Genomic DNA, 20,120 nt, shown 5'->3' on the forward strand with positions numbered 1-20,120 from the left:
CATCTTTTGAAAGGGCGTTTAATTTTCTTTATAATAGCGCTTTGTTTTTTAAATTTCAGCTGCGGGTTCCAGAGAAATCTAATTTAAGATTCGTATTTCGTTTAATTAATTTAATTTTATTGATTAGTACTTACGCATTATCTTATTAAATGGTGAAAATGTTCGCCGTTTACCTCCATACAATAGTACTGTAAAATAACTGTTCAAAGTGTTCCCGGACATTGTGAAGAATATCGGGTGTTATTTTTTGGCATTCATGAATGATGCGGTTCTGTATATCTTCTAAGAATTCAGGTTGGGTGGCATAAATTTTCAATTTCAGATGTCCCCACAAAAAGAAATCAAGAGGAAATGAATCGAGAGATCTCGCGGGCCATTCGATATTACCACTTCTCCCAATCTATCCACCAGAACAAGTTTCACCCAGAAACTGCCGTACTGGTAATGTATAATGGGGACGAGCCCCGTCTTGCTGAAATATCGCATTTTCTTCATCGTCGTTTTCCATTATTTCAATCAATGCTGGGTTAAGGGCATTCTCCAAAAAGTAAGTATTTTCACTTAAATTTCCCAGTAAAAAAAATGATCCAATTATCTGATTACCAAAAATACCAACCCAAACGTTTAATTTTTTAAGGTGTTGAGTGTGAACCTCATGGTAGCTCTTTGATTTCGAACCAGTACCGATTTAATTATGACGATTGACAGTGCCATTGAGAAAAAAATGAACATTCGTCTGAGAAGCAAACATTTAAAAGAAAGCTGGGATTATTTGAAATTAGTTCAGATATCATTTCACAAAACTGTAAATGGCCCTCGTTATCATCTTCTTACTGGATTTTCAATATTCCTTATTTGCCACCGAACCAGTTTCCCACTAACTCTAGGAAGTAACCATGATGTACGTTAAATTTATTAAGAAATCTATAATAATTATAAAATATTTCATTTCCAAAAAAATACTTTTTTATAAATAAGTACCTTTACTCTAATGAAGTACGTTAAAAAAACGCATAAAGAGTTCATAAACGGTAATGTTGCTTATAATTTAAACCAATCTATGAATAATAAATATAAAAAATACGGATTAAGTTTACAATTGAGTGATCCCAGTGAAAGTTTCCCCTTTTATCAAGAGACTGTAGAAACTCAAAAGACTGATAAAACAAACTTAGGTACTAACATCTACTCCCTTTTCGAACAAACCGTAGTCGAAACAACAATCGCGGATATAGTAAGTTTAACTTATTTTTAATTCTGTAGTCAATTTAAAGAATGATTCATTCACAGGCCTCCCCGATTACACTGCTTAACAATGTTTTGCTCTTTTTCTCTTAAACGCCTTTCAAAAAGAAAAGAAAAAGGACTTAAGCGCCAAATATCAAAATAAGTAATTAACAGTTTAATATTTTAAAACCAAAAAATTCTTAAGAAATTTGCTATCGTAATCTTTAATATTGTAACGAAAAATAATTCACAAAAAATATAGAATTTAGACGTTTTTGTCGTCTCCTGAAAAAAATGATGAATGGCGCTTACGCCGTTTTGTCGTGACGCCTTCGATATTTATGTTTGTTAAATAAGAAATATATTTTGTTATCTTTCTTGTGACTTAGATTCAAATTCGTATTTTTTTAATTATGAATATTAAACTTTTTCCATACATTAAATATCAATATTATACGATAAAGACGGAAACAGACTGTTGACTGTTGACATCTGACGTGATGTCACGTGAGCTCACGTGCTATTACATTGGCATGATTCAACCGTGATAGCATGCTTAGAAATACACTACTATCAAGTTTTATTATGTACGTACAAAATTAATCGGAGAACAGGGGCAGTTTTTCTTTGATTCCAGTCTTTGTTTGTGTTGTGTGCTTCTACTGCTTCTTAATTTTCAATTATGGAAAGCGCTAGCTCAGTAATTTCTTCGGACTGGGAAGAGAAAATGGAAACTGTGGCTGCTTTTATCGTTGTCGAGGAAGAAAATAAAAAAAGGAGGAAAGCATGGGTTCATGATATAAACACCAAAAAAAAAGAACTGGGCGAGTTTCATTGATTGGTTCAGGAATTAGAAAATGATCCAAAACGCTTTCACATGTATTTTCGAATGACCAAGCAAGAATTTGACTTTTTACATGGACTAATTAAAACTGATATACAAAAACAAAATACCCAACTTCGAAGAGCTATCTGTACTCGAGAAAGATTGGCGGTTTGTTTGAGGTAGGTAGTAAAAAACCTAGTAGTTTCAAATATTTGAAAAAATATTTTTTTATTCAAAAACATTACTACTTAAAGCTAAAACGGAAAACAAAAATATTTATATTTATATCATTAATATTCTGTAGTGATATTGTCGTATTGTGTAATATGGGGGAGGGAAACCATTTGAAGTAATGTTGGTCTGCGATAATTTTCTGCATTCTCTGCTGAATTTGAATAATCGCTTGCTTGGCTTAAATTATCTGAAGGTGTACTAAACGGTTCTAAGCTAGGCGATAGAGATGACAAATATGTGGTATATGTTTGTGTTGGATGGGCGTTGGTCGATGTGAAGTTGAAACAAATGATTGTTCATTGCGCTGTATTTCAGCCGATAGCACCGAATTGCTCAATGCAAGCTTAATCCGCGCCTGTTCCACTTTTGGCAATTGTTTAGTCATTTTAAACATGCTCAGAAAAAACATGTCGGTGTCGTCCATAGTTTCCAAAACAGTACTCACTTTAGGTACTTTATTTGTTTCCTTGGTCTTTTCCTCATATTGGCGTTTTCTTAAAGAAGCACTTTCCTTTAAAATTCAAACCATTTCTTGTGCAGGAGTATCAGTTCGTTGTTTTTTATTGTTGTTTTGTGAGAGTTTCACTTTTTTGTAATGTTTTTCAACGGATTCTGCTTCAGCTGCTTTTTCATCACCAGCTAGGTTGTCCTGATCGCCTCTTTCCTTCTCTGCATCTAAATCGATATGATGGTCCGACTGACCAGGTGTACTTCCCTCCGTTCCTGACCCTTCGAACAGATCTTCTGGCTCAGTTATTAAACTGACAGATGCCTGAGATTCGTTTAAGTTGCTGTATGTCCTGAAATAGAAGCATATCGTGTAAAATCGAAACGTGTGGTTTGTGAATTTAATCTAATGATTTTATACTTACTTTCGGGTTTCTAAAAAAGGTGTAATGAAGGACATTTGTTGCTCATATTTCCAGAGTGGTTTCTTTTTGGAAGCCATGCCACTTCTCGTTTCATCCCGCCGTCTATTTCCTGCATTACAAAAAGATCTTCTTAGATTGTCCCACCGTTCTTTAGCTTTATTCCCTGAAGAACAAAAAATGTAAACACTACTAATAATCTATATAGTTCAGCTTTAATTATAGACTGGGATTTAGTACTGTACGAGAAATTGTAAAAGAAGTTTGTACTGCTATATGGAAAAGTCTGGGAACAATTGTAATGCCGCCACCCACAGAAGAAACGTGGAAAAGTGTCGCAGCGAAATACAAGAAAATGTGGAATTTTCCAAATTGCATTGGATCCATCGATGGCAAGCACATTAATATCCAGTGCCCTATTAATGCCGGATCTACATATTACAACTATAAGGGAAGCCATTCTATTGTACTATTAGCATTAGTTGATACCGATTATAAGTTTATAGCCATCGATATTGGCTCATATGGCAGGAACAGTGACGGTGGGATTTTTTCTAATTCAGCAATTGGTATAAAATTACAGAATAAAACGTTCAATGAGCCAGAATCGACCTCTAGTAGAAAATGGGCAACCACAACCATATGTCGTTATTGGAGATGAAGCATTTCCTCTAAAAACTTATGTGCTTCGCCCATATAGCAGACATTATTTAGGAGACAACGAGCCCAATAAAATATTTAATTACCGATTGTCACGGGCAAGACGTGTAGTGCAAAATTCATTTGGCATTCTAGCTGCACGATGGAGATGTTTCCGGAGGTACTTAGAAGTGCAACCAGAATTTGTAGATAAAATCGTCCTTGCATCTTGCTGCCTGCATTACATGTTATGCGCAGACAATGAATTTGAAGCAGATATTGAATCACTTCGACTTTCCGATTCAGCTTTATTGAATTTGGATCCTCTAAGAAGAAATAGCACTCGCGAGGCTTTTCAAGTTCGAGACAATTTTAAAGAATATTTCAATTCTGATGCTGGTAGTGTTGTTTGGCAAATTAATAGTGTTCGTAAGGGAACAATTCATACATAATAACTGTGAATTTTACAAATTTAGTTTGATAAAATGCGTCAACGATATTTAATATGTAGCATCACGAATATATCGGCTGGTCGAAGACCTGGGAATTTATCAACACACCACCCGAAAAATTACCCGAGAACGTAGGTGAATCATCGTGGAACCGTGCCTGCTCAAGTAAAAACGATGGCATGCAGTCGTTGCGATTTTGGGGGGTAAAACAAGTCGGCTCTTGACTCGATGTGGCTATTTATTCAAGCATTATAAAAATAAAGTTTTTGATAATTATTAAGTGTTTTATGTTTAAAACCTTCGTGAGTTATTATAGTGCAGCGGTGGGATTATAACGCTCTATTCGAAGAGACTTATTGGATTACAGTGTTTGTTTGTTTTATCTTACAAGACCTCATTAGTGTTTTAAGAAATTATTTAGTGGCTTAAGTTAATAATAAGTGTTTAAAAAAAAATAATTGTGACATCATGGGCAAGAAAAATAAAAGGTGTCGCAGCTCTTCTTCTTCGTCCTCTACCTCAAGTTCAGGGTCAGATTGTGATGCTAATTATGGAAGATATAGTAGAAAAGCTCCAAGGAAGTCAAGGAAACGTTCCTTATCTCCTAAAAGCCACACACCACCAAGAAAGAAAGTTGCAAGTAAGATGAATGAGTCCATTATTGCCGACCAAAATAAAAAAATTAAAAATCTGGAAAATGCCGTAAAAGAACTTTTGATTCAAAAATCTCGTCTACTTTTGCCCAATCAGAATATTCGTTCTGATTGTATTCCTGAGTTCTCCCCTGATTTAGTAGGAATGAGTTCCATTAAGTGGATCGAAAAGAAGGATCAACTAAAATCGATTAATAACTGGGACGAAAATTTAACAATTTACCATATGCAGTCGCGCTTAAAAGGTTTAGCTAAGACATGGTACAATAGTTTGGAAAATTATGACCACACTTGGACAGAATGGAAAAATTTAATTATTAATGCATTTCCGGATCACCAAGATTTTCCTACAAAAGAATCCATTGTTCCAAGATGTGTGACTTCTACGTCAGATTTAAGACTTCCAATTCTGAACACGTCAGAAAATACTATTAGTATTTTGCAAGATCAAGTTGTTGCTAGAGGGATTCCATGCACTCAAAATGGTACACAGTCCCATAATCCTTGTGAAAAAGAAAAATGGTGAAACACGAATGTGTGTAGACTACCGTGCCCTAAATGCAAAAACGATAAAAGATTGTTTTCCCTTGCCACGAGTGGATGATCATCTCGAAGCACTTAAAGGCTGTAGGTATTTTACTACGCTTGATATGGCTAGTGGATATCACCAGATAAAAATAGCGGAGGACTCAATACAGAAAACAGCATTCGTTACGCCGGACGGTCAGTATGAATATGTCCGAATGCCGTTTAGCTTAGTCAACGCACCCGCAATGTTTCAAAGAACCATTAACCAGATTTTAGGTGCAATGAGATTTTCAACAGCTCTGGCATACATGGATGACATACTTGTGCCATTCCCAAGTTTTGAATCTGGATTAATAGCCCTCGCTGATGTACTTGAAACTTTTAGGGATGCAGGAGTTACTTTACGCCTGTCAAAATGTCAGTTTTTTTTACATCATATAGATTATCTTGGTCACGAGATAAGTGCCAGTGGTATTCGACCGGGCACTATGAAAATCAAGGCCGTTGATAATTTTCCTATTCCTAAAAATGTCCACCAAATTCGTCAATTTGTTGGGTTGGGTTGGGTTGGGACGGGGAAGACTTTGCTCAAGTTGCACGCCCGTTGACTTCCTTAACGAAAAAGGATGTTAGTTTTGAATGGGGAGAAGCACAGAGTAACGCCTTTATTAAACTTAAACAAAAACTAATTGAGAGACCCGTTTTAGCAATCTATAATTCTTGCCTAAATACAGAGCTTCATACTGACGCCTCAAAGCTTGGTCTCGGCGGTATACTAATGCAGCAACAAGCCGATAATAGGCTAAGACCTGTAATGTATTATAGCCGACAAACTACCAAAGAAGAATAAAGATACCATTCGTTCGAGCTAGAAACTTTGGCTGTTGTGAATTCCTTGCAGAGGTTTCGAGTTTACTTGCTGGGACTACACTTTAAAATAGTCACCGATTGTAACGCTATAAGGACGGCCATGACGAAACGTGACCTTATCCCTAGAATTGGTAGATGGTGGCTCATTACGCAAGAGTATAATTTTACTATTGAGTACCGACCAGGGACGAAAATGGCTCACGTAGACGCACTGAGTCGTAACCCTGTGGAAGAACCCACGGAAACACAGGAAACTATTGATATTTTTCAGGTAGACATAACAAATGATGATTGGGTTTTGGCAACTCAAATAAAAGATGAACATTGTAAATATTTAATTGAAGTTCTCTCGTCCAAACCAAAAGATCATGAAGAACGACAGATACACAAAGATTTTAAGCTTAAGGATGGCAGATTATATAAAAATATGGAAAATGGACTAAGATGGTATGTACCTAAAACAGCTCGACGAGTTGTAACCATGTTCCATCATGATAATATGGGCCACTTTGCACTTGAGAGGACTCTAGAAAATATAGCAAATAAGTATTGGTTTCCTAGGATGAGGAAGTATGTAAGTCGATATATCTCAGTTTGTTTAGCTTGTGCATACAATAAGGTACCCAGTGGAAAGAAGGAGGGTCACTTACATCCAATCCCAAAGGCAACGATTCCAATGGATACCTTACACCTGGATCATTTAGGACCTTTTGTAACAAGTACAAAAGGAAATGTTTATTTGATAATGACAATAGATACTTTTACAAATTTTTTATTTGTAAAGCCGGTGAAAAACACAAAGGCTGGACCAATTAAAACTTTTTTGGAATATATTTTCCAGACATTTGGCGTACCTAGGCGAATAATATGTGACAGAGGCTCATGTTTTACGAGTGAGACTTTTAAAGAATTTACCAAAAATCTTGGTATACAGGTCATTTTAAATGCCACAGCAACACCACGTGCAAATGGCCAAATAGAACGTTACAACCGGACAATATTGTCATCAATAGTAGCTTCTCATGAAGATGAGAGGAAGTGGGATAACACAATTAGTTTTATTACGTTTAGTATGAACTCTTCGACTAATAAAGCGACAGGGAAAAGTCCCTACGAGTTGCTATTTGGGTACAAGCCTAGGGGAATGCACGATTCATTTCTAAGTGGGGCTGTATCTTTCGAAAAAGTGGATAACGATATCCATAAAACTAGAGAAGAAGCTGGAAAATGAATCCAGGACGATCAGGATAGGCAAAAGGCTTATTTTGATAAAAAACGAAAGAAGTGTCACAAGTACCTAGTAGGGGATTTAGTAGTCCTACGACGGGCAAATCTTGCAAATGACGATAAAAGTGCAAAGTTAGTGCCCAAGTATCAGGGTCCCTTTATAGTAAAAGAGGTACTTGAAAATGACAGATACGTAGTAGAAGACCTGCCAGGCTCAAAACGTTCAAAAAAGAAATACAGAGGTATTAGTTCGGTCGACCGTATGAAGCTTTTTACGGCTGCTTGTGAAAGCAGTAGTAGTAGTGACACGAAAGCTGAGGAAAATGTTTTAGATAATGACAAATGATTTAGATAAATAAAGGAGACTGAGGAAATTTGTGATGTTAGTGGGATGTCTAGCTAGCATCTACGTTGACTCCAACGTTCCTGTCTCCAAAGTGTAATTTGTTTGATAATATGTATGTATTTGCTTTTACAGGTAACTATGGGAAAAGTTTTCCGGGACGGAAAAGATGGTAGCACGGCCGAGTGTAGCATCACGAATATATCGGCTGGTCGAAGACCTGGGAATTTATCAACACACCACCCGAAAAATTACCCGAGAACGTAGGTGAATCATCGTGGAACCGTGCCTGCTCAAGTAAAAACGATGGCATGCAGTCGTTGCGATTTTGGGGGGTAAACAAGTCGGCTCTTGACTCGATGTGGCTATTTATTCACGTATTATAATATTAAAGTTTTTGATAATTATTAAGTGTTTTATGTTTAAAACCTTCGTGAGTTATTATAAATAAACAACCCAAATGTTTTACAGTAATTTTAATTTAGATATTTTCTTTAAACCTTTTAAGTTAATGTAAGGAATGAATCATACATTATCGGTATTTTAATTTTTTTTAAAAATCATTAAAATTACAGCAAAAACCGGTAAAATAATGTGCTTACCTGATATTTAACTCCCTTCCAATTTCCTCCCAAGCTGCTTGGCGAATATGTTGATCGCGATATTCAGACAATCCATGATTGTATAAAACAGCATGTTCTCTCACTTTTTCTATCAAAATCTCATCCATTTTCATATAAAAACAACAATTTGGAACAAAACCGGCTAAACGTGTGAGCTCACACGAGACGAAAATGTGTGGATATGCAAAAAATAAGCGCATGCTAGCACGCGTGCTGTCGGCGATGTAACGTGACACGCATGAGGTGACTTCAGACTGATTCTGATGCATTAGAATACTATGTAAAACGGCGCTCTACACTTTTTGTCCGTAACGTAGGCTTGAGCTAAGTCGTGAATTTGAATTCACAGGTATAACTGTTAACGCGATTTTCTATTCACTGTGAATATAACCTGTCAACGTGAATTCACGATTGAGCGCCGGTTGGCGAGTTTGCTTATCGTGCAGTTTAATATCATGGCAGTGAATTCGTATATTAATAAGAAAATTATTACTATTCTGTGTTTATTGTGTTAAGGATAGTTCATACCCACATACAAATATTAAGGGGGCCTAAAGTAAATAAAAATTGGAGACAATATCAATATATAACAATGATTCATTGTTGTCACATTTGAAAATATATACTCGCCGGCACAAAATTCCGCCACCCTGAAATATTGGCCAAGTTTGATGTTTTATACATTTTTTATTTTTTATCAGATTCTCACGATTTTGCCATCAGTTTTTAGATACATTTGTTGTGATTTTTTAAAATTATTTTGTAAAGTAGCATTTTTCGATTAGGCTATATTATACAGGAGTAAAACAAACTGTTGTTTTTTCTCGTAATTTCAAAAGACCCTGTAGGAAAATTAAGGTGGATAATTCTGTTTACATACTGTTCCTTGTAACTTTGATGTATTCTAAACATTTCGATTTTTGATTCATTCCATTATCTCATTTCTGCTGCGAGCTGCAAATTTGTTATTAAAACGCTGATTTGAAGCTTATTTTTAGATAATTAATGTCAAGTTTTCGGTTAAAAATTATCGACGTTGGCTAAGGACGCAATTAATGTGACATAAAGTTTGACAGTGTCACTATTATAATTTGTTGTGTGTCAATATGGTATTAACTCCAGCAGACGTAGGTAGAATTGTTGCGTTAATAGAGGATGGCCGTAGCAAAAGTTATGTCGCCCGTACTCTGAGATTTCCGCGGTCTACAGTTCGAGATGCCTGGAATAGGTATTTACAGATGGGAATTTTTACTAGACGACAAGGCTCTGGCAGAAGGAGAATAACCACTGCAGCTGATGATTACTTTGTCACCATTAGTTGTTTAAGAGATCGAAGATCTACTGCTGTGTGTCTAAAAAATGACTTGCGAATACTTCATGGAGTAAGTGTAAGTGAAAGAACGATACGTAGAAGATTAGCAGAAGCTGGATTTTATTCACGAAGGCCAGCAAGATGTCCACAATTGCAAGATCGCATTTTGAGTGGACTCTAGAACAGTGGGCAAACGTACTATTCACAAATGAATCCAGGGTTTGTTTAAGGACGTCGGATGGTCGTGAGCGGGTATACAGACGTAGAAATGAAAGATATGTTGACTGCACCATTTCAGAACAAATCTCATATCGTTCAGTCGCAGTTCAGTCATGATTTGGGCGGGTATTTCTACCGAAGCACGCACCAATCTTGTATTTATTGAAAATGGAGCTCTAACCGCCCACCGTTACATTAAGGAAATCCTTCAAGAAGTTGTTGTCCCATTTGCTCCATTCATTGGGAACCAATTTACATTAACGCATGATAATGCTAGACCTCACGTTGCACATGTAGTGAGCGAATATCTGGATGAAGTTGGACTCCCAAGATCGGAATGGCACGCATGTAGCCCGGATCTCAACCCAATAGAACATCTTTGGGATCAACTTAAAAGGGCCGTTCGTCGTCGTCCTGTACAACCACAAACCTTGCAAGACTTACGACTAGCGCTGATCGAAGAATATGAGGCTATTCCTCAAGAAAGAATAAGGAACCTTATTTATTCAATGCCGCGAAGACTGCAAGCTGTTACTGCTGCGAGAGGAGGAAATACACGCTATTAAATTTTTTTTTTTAATTAACTTTATGATATACCTAGTGTTTGTTTCTCCTAATAAAAATACGCTTCAAATCAGCGTTTTAATAAAAAATTTGCAGCTCGCAGTAGAAATGAGATAACGGAATGAATCAAAAATCGAAATATTTAGAATACATCAAAGATTACAAGGAACAGTATGTAAACAGAATTATCCACCTTAATTTTCCTACAGAGTCTTTTGAAATTACGAGAAAAAACAACAGTTTGTTTTACTCCTGTATAATATAGCCTAATCGAAAAATGCTACTTTACAAAATGATTTTAAAAAATCACAACAAATGTATCTAAAAACTGATGGCAAAATCGTGAGAATCTGATAAAAAATAAAAAATTTATAAAACATCAAACTTGGCCAATATTTCAGGATGGCGGAATTTTGTGCCGGCGAGTGTATATATTTTCATAGACATTTTTAAAGCTAATATCACGATGTCTTAATAAGAAATAATTGTCTTTAAAACTTTAAAATAATGATAAAAACAAACATATTTTAATATTCGACCTTCCGCAGAAATAGATAAATTAAAATATTCTATCATAATAAAAATCCAGTAAAAAGAAACTAAATAAGCATGACAATATAAAATATAATATATGTACAATAAAAATAATTTATAAAAAATAATAATTGTTCTCTCGTTTTTCCCCACAAACGAGAGAGACGGATGGCGTAACGTGAGTTTACGTGATAGCACGTGAGCTCACGTGACGTGATACCAGTCTGTTTCCGCCTTAACGTGCGATAATTCTCCGTATGACATCTAGCAACAACGCTGGCAATCGACATCTGCTGCGTTCTCAATTCGTGGTAAACACATACCAATCATAGCATTGTATTTTTGTTTTTCCTATTGTCGTGGCGGCAAACATTTTCAACTTGAAAGAAAATTGTGTGTATAATCTACATACTTTTTTATGAACTTTTCTAATAATTATTTGTAATACATATTAATAATGTTAGACGATGAGTTAGGTTCCTCAGAATTGGGAACTTTAGAATTTTGGGAAGCAAGATATGATAGTGAAATCCAGAACTTTAAAAATCATGGAGATCCTGGAGAAGCTTGGTTCGGTGAAGATATAGTGGATCGAATAATTAAATGGATATCTGAAAATGTTGATAAGAATGTCTCAATTGCAGACCTGGGCTGCGGTAATGGACATGTTTTAATCGAACTAGCTCAGTTAGGTTATACTAAGCTTATTGGCTTAGATTACTCTGAAAAAGCAATTTGCTTAGCTAACACCATTAAGGATAATCAAAGCCTAAATATTAAATATGAGGTAAATGATATACTCCTAGGCTTAAATGGTGTTTACAATGTTATTCATGACAAAGGAACCTATGATGCCATTAGCTTAAGTGAAAACTCTAAGGAATTTCGAGAAAAGTATAGGATTAATGTGCACTCAGCTTTGGAAGCTAGAGGTTATTTTATTATTACGTCTTGCAATTGGACAGAAGAAGAGTTGAAAGAACATTTTAAAGAAGGCTTTGAGCTGCATTGCACAATACCCACCCCACAGTTTAAATTTGGTGGAAAGGTTGGTAGTGTAGTATCAATATGTGTGTTTAAAAAAAAGTAATTGTAAATAAATATAATTTTTACCATATTTTTATTCTGTGTAATTTATTTGCTACAAGGAGAGAAAAATAAATATGCCTTATTGGAATTTAGGCTTTCATAAAAATTTTAAAATTTGTCTAAAATAGTTTGATTGCTACACATTTGCTTATACCATTTGTTATTTTATTTATTAATTTATTTACAATATCTACAGTAAAAAACCAATTATAGAGTAGGCTATAAAGCAGGTAAATTTACAGCATTCCTATTATACTATTTGCCTTAAATAAGTAATTGATGTATTAAAAATATCACAGTCCAAGTTATTGTAGAGGCGACACATGGATATTACAGGAGAATTTAGGTAATAGTTGATTTAAGCACACTCCACAGTAAATAGCAATGGATATCTTGTGTGGTAGACTGGTACATTAAGAGTTATCATACCCAATAAATTGGGATTGTTTATTTCGCTTGTAATTATTTTTCTGGTGATAACTTTCTAAATTCATTAAATTAAATTTATTCATTATCTACTGCAGGTCACATGTAACCTGTATCTATGTATGTAGTTAATATATCTTAATGGTTTATTCTGCACTCTCTCAAGGTTTAAAATATGCAGGTCATAACAAGGGCACCAAACAATGGAACAAAAGTCCAAAATGCTTCTTCTGTCTGACATATAGAGAGTTTTAACACAGTTGGTTTTGGTAAAACTCTTACAACTTTTGAAATTACATTAGCTAAACTGGATAACAGAAAGGCAGCAGGTCCCGATGGAATTCCAAGCAGGCTTTTAAAAGAATGCGGCCATTCCCTCTTCCTTCCACTTTTTCATATTTTCAATCTGCCTTTCACATCTGGAACTCTAGACGATTGGAAGCTATCTCATGTATGTCCTATTTATAAATCTGGGAATAAAAATGATTTAACTAATTATCGTCCCAATAGTATCCTCTCTGCAATCCCTAAGCTGTTCGAGCACTGTGTAGAGGTGGTTATGTCTGACACATTTCAGGAAATAATTGGGGATCAACAACATGGATTCACCAGAGGTCGCTCTGTGACAACAAACTTGTTTATTTTTAGCAGCTACATCTTTAAATGCTTTGCCGACGGTAATGAAACACATGCGATATAAACGGACTTTAGTAAAGCCTTCGATAAGGTCAACCATAATGTTCTTATCTCTCATATTTCAGATCTTGGCATCAGCGGAACTCTTTTACTTTGGATTAAGTCTTATCTGATGGATAGAGGACAGCGGGTTAAGATTGGTGGTTTTATTTCAAACCCATTTTTGTCAACTTTAGGAGTCCCACTTAGGACCATTGTTATTCAGCCTCTTTATCAATTGTCTTGGCTCCCTATTAGGATCGATTTTTTCCTCTTAAGATCAGTTGGTGCTCCAGAGAGATATAAACAAAGTGTTTTCCTGGTGTAACTTGAATGAAATATCGAGAATGTAGATTCATTTCAGAGGTTTGCGCGTTTAAGGGTCTCCCCCCCTTGTTAATACGTTATTGAAGGTATCTCTTTAAAGCAGCTTGACTCAGTCAAGGATTTAAGTGTCTTTTTGGACCTAAGCCTTACTTTTTCCCACCACTGCGAGTATTACCATAAATAAAGCTAATAAATTGCTTGGATTTATCCAGAGATCTTGCAAAGACTTTACCTATGTGTCAGCATTGTCACTATATAATTACCTAGTGAGATCTCTTGAATTTTCCAAGATAATTTCGTCACCTCATTTTCTCATTTATATTGAGAGGATTGAAAATGTTCAGCACAAGTTTATCAGATTTGCCAGATATGCTCTTTTGAATTCGGGCTTGAATCTTCTGGCGTCTGTTTTCTAAATATGAGTGCAAGAGTCGTACTAAATGATTGCTTATTCCATATTGATATTCAAGTTTTTTTTTTAATCATTGTGTGTGATACTTTATCAAACGCCTTAGTAAAATCACTATAAACTACATGCACTTTTTATCAAGATTTTTTATCAAGACTTTCAAAAATAAATTGAGTTATGTTAGCCAAGTTGGACGCAGTTGACCTTTTATTAAAAAACAATATATTGGGAATTACTGACTTTAGTTTTAATAAAGCTATAAATATTCTTACATATTAAGGACTCAAGTATCTTTGCTGGACATGACAGAATAGCAATTGGTCTATAATTTTGGATATCTGCTGAATCACCTTTTTTAAACACAGAGCATATTTTTACTTGTTTCCATAAATTTGGACATGTATTTGTTCTTATTGACAAATAACATTTTTCATGGTTACTTAGAGAGTATATATCGTTAACATTTTGCTGAATACCCAATAGGTCACACAGGAGCAGCACACTCATAGACCGATTGAAAATAAGAAGCCAAAGCATTTGAGATCTCTGCACAACTATTAAGTTTATCATTTTGATATTTCATTTTATGTGGTATGCTCGAACCATTTCTACTACAATTAATATACTGCCGAATGATCTGGAATCCTTACCGATATTTTGTTGGATGTTATTTAGATATTGATTATAAGCCACTTTAATATCTCTTTTTATGATTTTGGTAAGGGAGATTAAATAGCAGTTAACGATTGTCTTGCTGGGATAGACTGGAATCAATTTTTGGGAGAGACATCTATTGATGTCATAGTAAGAAAGAAACAAATTCACAAAAAGTTTAAAATTAGTGGTCAACAGCAGGAATATGATGAATTTGTATTTTTGAGACATCAATGTGAGTACTTAAGAGAGTTGTGCTATCAACAATATATTAATAAGGTAGAAATGAATCTCGCTAGCAATCCGAGGTACTTCTGGTCATATCGACGCTCGCAAATAGGAACATCGTATCTCGAAAAAGCACGTTTTGAGAAAAATGAGAAATTAGGCAAGCCTAATCCCTTGTTTTGGCAACTTAACTTTAGTTTCATTCTCTTACTAATGGTTTTCTTCTTTAAATCTAGCAAGCAATGGTTATTCTCATCGACAAAATCATATTTAATTTTTATTTGCAAAGGGTCGTCAGATAATATTTCAATTTCTTTAATCATTCCATCTTATAGTTTTTCCATTTTGATCTGTTTTCCAGTTTCTTTCGGGTGTTACTAGTCCCTTTAAGTCATAAACCATATCTTGACAGACTTCTATAACATTATATGGTTCACCTGTAACTTTTGCCATTTTTATAAGCATAATTCACTGCTCTGGTGTGTAAATTACTTTACCCTTTTTCTGTCGCTCTATAAGAGCATGGACACTGTCTCCCTCGTTCTGGGTATGGCCTTTTTCCAGGAAACGGTGTGTAATATTTACGCTATATTTTTCCGCTGCGTACACATACATGGCATAAATAAACCGATTCCTGTTTTGACCAGCGCAATTATCTGTGTAAAACACAAAAGTATCGACACCATTCTATTTTTGATTTTTAATGTAATCCAACACAAAACTTCCAATTTCATTAGCTCCTCGTTTTGCAATTGTCTCGTGCCAGACATTTTAATATTTCCAACGTCAAAAATCGTTAAATTATACGTATTATATTTTAATTTGTAATAAAAAATGCTGACATCTTTGTGTGGGGCAACTAAATTTTTTTGTAAATCATAACAGGCGACGTTAATTAATGATTTATCATCTTTTGCCTGCTCCTTGTCCTTTTCCTTTAATTTTCTTACGGCGTCTTTGTTGGCTTGGTGTCTTCTTTTTTCTTCTTCAAGTTCTTCTCTTTTGCTGTCATCTACCAGTAAAAACTTATCGCAAACCTCGCACTGGTCTTTTTTTGGTAAAAAAAACCCTATATTAAACTCATGCTCAAAGACATACCGATACTGTCTGCAAGTAGCAATCGGACTAATATTTTTTTCCTTGGCCCATTCTAAGTACAGTCTATACATCTGTGCTATGAACTGTATATCAACTTGTAGGTATTTACGATTTGACTCCTTACGTATATAATGTGACTCGGTTGTGGGAAGACACTCAATGTGCTGCCTTATAAATTTCCTGGTAGCTTCAACTTTTGGATCTGTACTTGTGACTCTGCCAATCCATTCCTTCCTATTCCAATCGTGTTTCTATCTAACTTAAGCATTACAGTTCTTATCCAGATGTCAGTAATACTGAGCGTGTTTAAAAAAAAAGTTTTGCATACTTTAATGATGAGTTCATCCACTGTAAAATAATACTCCATTGTAAATTGGCGTCTTGAATTTGTTTTCACTGTTTCTGCCTTCTTTTGCATTTTTTTAACGTGCTTTGTGCTGCATGTGTTTATCATGATTTCCTAGTTTCCAGAATTTATAAAAAATGTTTTTTCGCTGATCTTCTGGTAACATTCCATTCGACATTTTTTCTTTACACAACTTTCTTTGATTTTTCTAGCCTTAACAATTTTTTTGGTAGTGTAAGACGTATATTCTTGACCTGTATTTCTTCTTTTTTTAGCTATTTTAACTTTCTAATTATTCTCATTTTTAAACTTTTTTCTACCGGGTGATATATTTTTTTCAGCATCAGTTTGAAGTTGTTCAGCGACATTACTTTCTATAGTTACGGATAAATTCACTTCCTTTAAAACAGTCGTTTCCATTGAAGTTGTTTCTTCATTAGCATCATCTTCAAGCTGCAATAAAAATATTTTCATATTCATACCCTTGCAATTTTTATACCTCATAATTTTAGTACCTCAGTATGTATAGCCAGAATATCCCCATCAGTATTTTCTAAATACTGTACATTTGCAGAAGCAGTCTCTTCATGCACAGGTAATCCATCTTGAGTAGTACCAAATAATAATACAGCAGGATCTACTTCATCAAAACCGGGATCAAAATCATTTCCATCAAAAATTGGGGAGCGTGCTAATGCTTGTTCTAAGCTCGTATTGGGGCAGTGGTTTTCAGTATCACTACTATTTTCTTCTAAAAGGTATATCAAAAAATCAAAATAAGAAATATAAAAAAAACTTTTCTGGTATGCATTAGGCATAACTACTGTTTGATGGTGGTAATATTTTTAGTTGATTGGAGTTTTAATTAATATTTTTACTATTATTATACAGAGAGGGCGGAAAGTCACGTATAAATTCAATAGGAATTAGGCAATTGCTTTTTTTTTTTTTTTTGAAAAACGCTCGGACACCTCAATGGACATTTTCATTTGTTGACATTTTAACATACTTTATTTGTTTTTTTATTGACAGATGATAAAAATATGATGTCAGTCATATTTTTTTTAATGCAAACATAATAATATGGCTTGTGATATATCATTTGAAGGGCCTTCTTTCATAGAGTATGTTCCTTCCCAAAGTTTGAAGTCATTCCAATAATTTAATTTTTTTTAATTTTCAAGAGATCAAATCTTTATCATGTGTAAATAAAAAAACAAACGAAGTATGCCAAAATTTCAACAAATGAAAATGTCAACTGACGTATCCGAGCGTTTTTCAAAAAAAAATTGATTGAATTTATGCGTGACTACACCCTCACTGTATACAGCAATTAACAAATTAGAATTTTTAAAGTTGCAAAAAATAATCTTTGGGTACAATATAAATGTTAATTTTAAGCATTTATTTTGATAAAACGCCGCCAAAACTTACCCTGTGCAAGCTTCACTAAAAACCTTCCACGTGAGCACATTTTTTTTTAAATATTAGTCTAATAATTTACCGACATTCAAGATAAATAACACACAAAAACAATACACCTTTCCTCGCCTTGTCTGTTAAATAAAATTTGATCGTAACTCCCGTGTACTAACATCGTAACTCAACTCGAACGAATTCAGAAGCGCACGCGGGCAGAGTTGCCGGATTTGTAACATCGTATCTTAAGTTACGATAAAACTGCATTCGCTAAAATAAAAATAATGGACATCTTAAGTATACTTACGATAAAATTAATGAATTAGAATGTGTGTATTATTATTGTATGTAGACATACGATAAACTGTTTTTATTAGATTTGCTGCAGTCTTCTTGTAACTCTAGATACGATGAAAATAAGTTCTTTATTAGCCATTTATAGAGTTTGTAACTTAAGTTACGATTTTATTAACGCCAGTTTTCTTGCGAAGCAGATACGATAAAACTTTTTTTTTTAATACCTGTTTTTTTTTCAAAAATTTTAATTTTTTATTATTTTAAAGGAAAGGGAAGAAAATTTCATACTAGAAAGTAGTCTTAACTCAATTTCGTCAAAAATCGAGTTACGATGTTCTTATTTGCGAGCATCGATATATTCGAAATAAAAAAACTGGTTTTAGCCTTCCCTCCAGAATGACATACAATAACAGGATTAGTATGAATATCTCGGATACTGCGGATATGTTTGCAGAATACTTTTCATCCGTCTATTCGGATGAGCAAGTCAATGACATACCATCTTTTGATTTTGATAAATCAATTTGTCTGAGCATTTTAACTCTGTCAACGCAGGATGTTTATGAGGTTATTACTTCCTCTAAGAATAAGCTCTGCACTGGACCAGACGGAATTCCGGCATTCTTCCTAAAGAAATGTGTTTGGGTTCTTACGAAACCAATACTGTTCATTTTTAACAAATCTCTAGGTACTGGTTCTTATCCCACTCTCTGGAAGAGAAGTTTTCTAAAACCCATTTTTAAATCTGGTAGTAGAAATGAAATTTCCAATTATCGGGCTATGTGTAACCAATCTGAGTTGCCAAAGCAGATTGACTGCCAGGTCAGTCATAGGATTCCCTGGAGTTTTAAATCTTTATTTAATCCTGAGCAATTTGGATTCTAATTTGGTGCTGTATGTCAACTACCTCTACCGCTGCTTGGAGAAGGGACTTCAGGTTGACTCAATATATACAGATTTTTCCAAGGCTTTTGATAGGGTTAACCATGGGGTACTCTTGCAGAAGCTTAGGGCTTTAGATATTGTGGGGCCTCTTCTTCCGTGGATCTCGGGATTCATTAGAGGTAGAACATAGATTGTTAATCTTGGAGGTACATGTTCCTCTGAAATTTTGGTGCCTTCTGGGGTGCCACAGGGCTCATTCAGGCCCTGTTTTGTTTTGCCTCTTTTTGATTGATTTAGTTTAGAAACTTGAAAATTGTCGTGTGTTAATGTTTGCTGATGATGTGAAGCTATTTAGGCTTATCACATTCCTTTCTGATGCTGTGCTTCTGCAAAAAGACCTTAATTTGTTCTTTTATTGGTGCCACTTGAATAGAATGTCCCTTAATAACAATAAGTGCCATAAGATTACTTTTTCTAAGCAAAGAATAATATTTTATAAATATCTTTATAAAATAAATAATGTAACAATTGGTGTCAAAACAGAGGTTTCTGACTTAGGAATATTTATTGAGTCCAGGTTGTCTTTTAAAACTCACATCAATCGGGTGACTGGTAGGGCAATGAAAAGGCTGGGTTTTATCCAACGGTCTACAACTGATTTGTCTTTGTTTACTTTTAGATTACTTTATTGCTCTCTTGTTAGGCCCATCTTGGAGTATGGCTCAATTGTGTGGTCCCCGTCATATAACTGCTACACTGAGCAGATTGAAAAAACTGAAAATAAATTTTTAAGAGTGGCTGCTTTTAGATGTGGTTACAGGAGACAGGAGTATTACTATCAGTGGGTCAGGGATAACCTGAACTTTCCCACATTAGAGTCACGAAGAACATTACTCGACTTATGTTTTATGCATAAGGTTTTAAATGCTACTATAGATTGTCCCGAGTTATTGTCTCTTTTTAAACTTAGGGTGCCTTCCAGATTGAATAGACAATCAGAAATATTTTCAGTCCCATTCCACCATACCAATTATGATATTAATGAGCTAATTACATGAATGGCTCGAAGTGCTAATGGTCTGTCAGGACAGATAAGCTTTTTTGACTCTAGGATTACATCTTTTAAGGGGCAGTTAAAGAATATTAT

General features: G+C 34.8%; 1 protein-coding gene and 1 long non-coding RNA gene across 2 annotated transcripts; one reads left to right on the forward strand and one right to left on the reverse strand.

Annotated features, from left to right (window-relative positions):
* The first annotated feature begins 11,426 nt into the window (after nt 1–11,426).
* Nucleotides 11,427–12,237, forward strand: LOC126749470 (EEF1A lysine methyltransferase 2-like). The gene has a single exon (XM_050459161.1). It carries the CDS (start codon nt 11,578–11,580, stop codon nt 12,208–12,210), a length of 633 nt encoding a protein of 210 aa, XP_050315118.1. The 5' UTR covers nt 11,427–11,577; the 3' UTR covers nt 12,211–12,237.
* Nucleotides 12,238–12,252: 15 nt separating this feature from the next.
* On the reverse strand, nt 12,253–17,929 carry LOC126749471 (uncharacterized). The gene is made up of 3 exons (XR_007665087.1): nt 17,807–17,929; nt 16,888–17,123; nt 12,253–16,825 (listed from the first exon to the last, which is right to left on the reverse strand). It is a non-coding gene; the product is annotated as an uncharacterized LOC126749471 (long non-coding RNA).
* Between the last annotated feature and the right edge of the window lie 2,191 nt (nt 17,930–20,120).

This window comes from Anthonomus grandis (genome assembly GCF_022605725.1).
Source record: "Anthonomus grandis grandis chromosome 1 unlocalized genomic scaffold, icAntGran1.3 Chromosome59, whole genome shotgun sequence".
In the NCBI taxonomy this organism is placed as follows: Eukaryota; Metazoa; Arthropoda; class Insecta; order Coleoptera; family Curculionidae; genus Anthonomus; species Anthonomus grandis.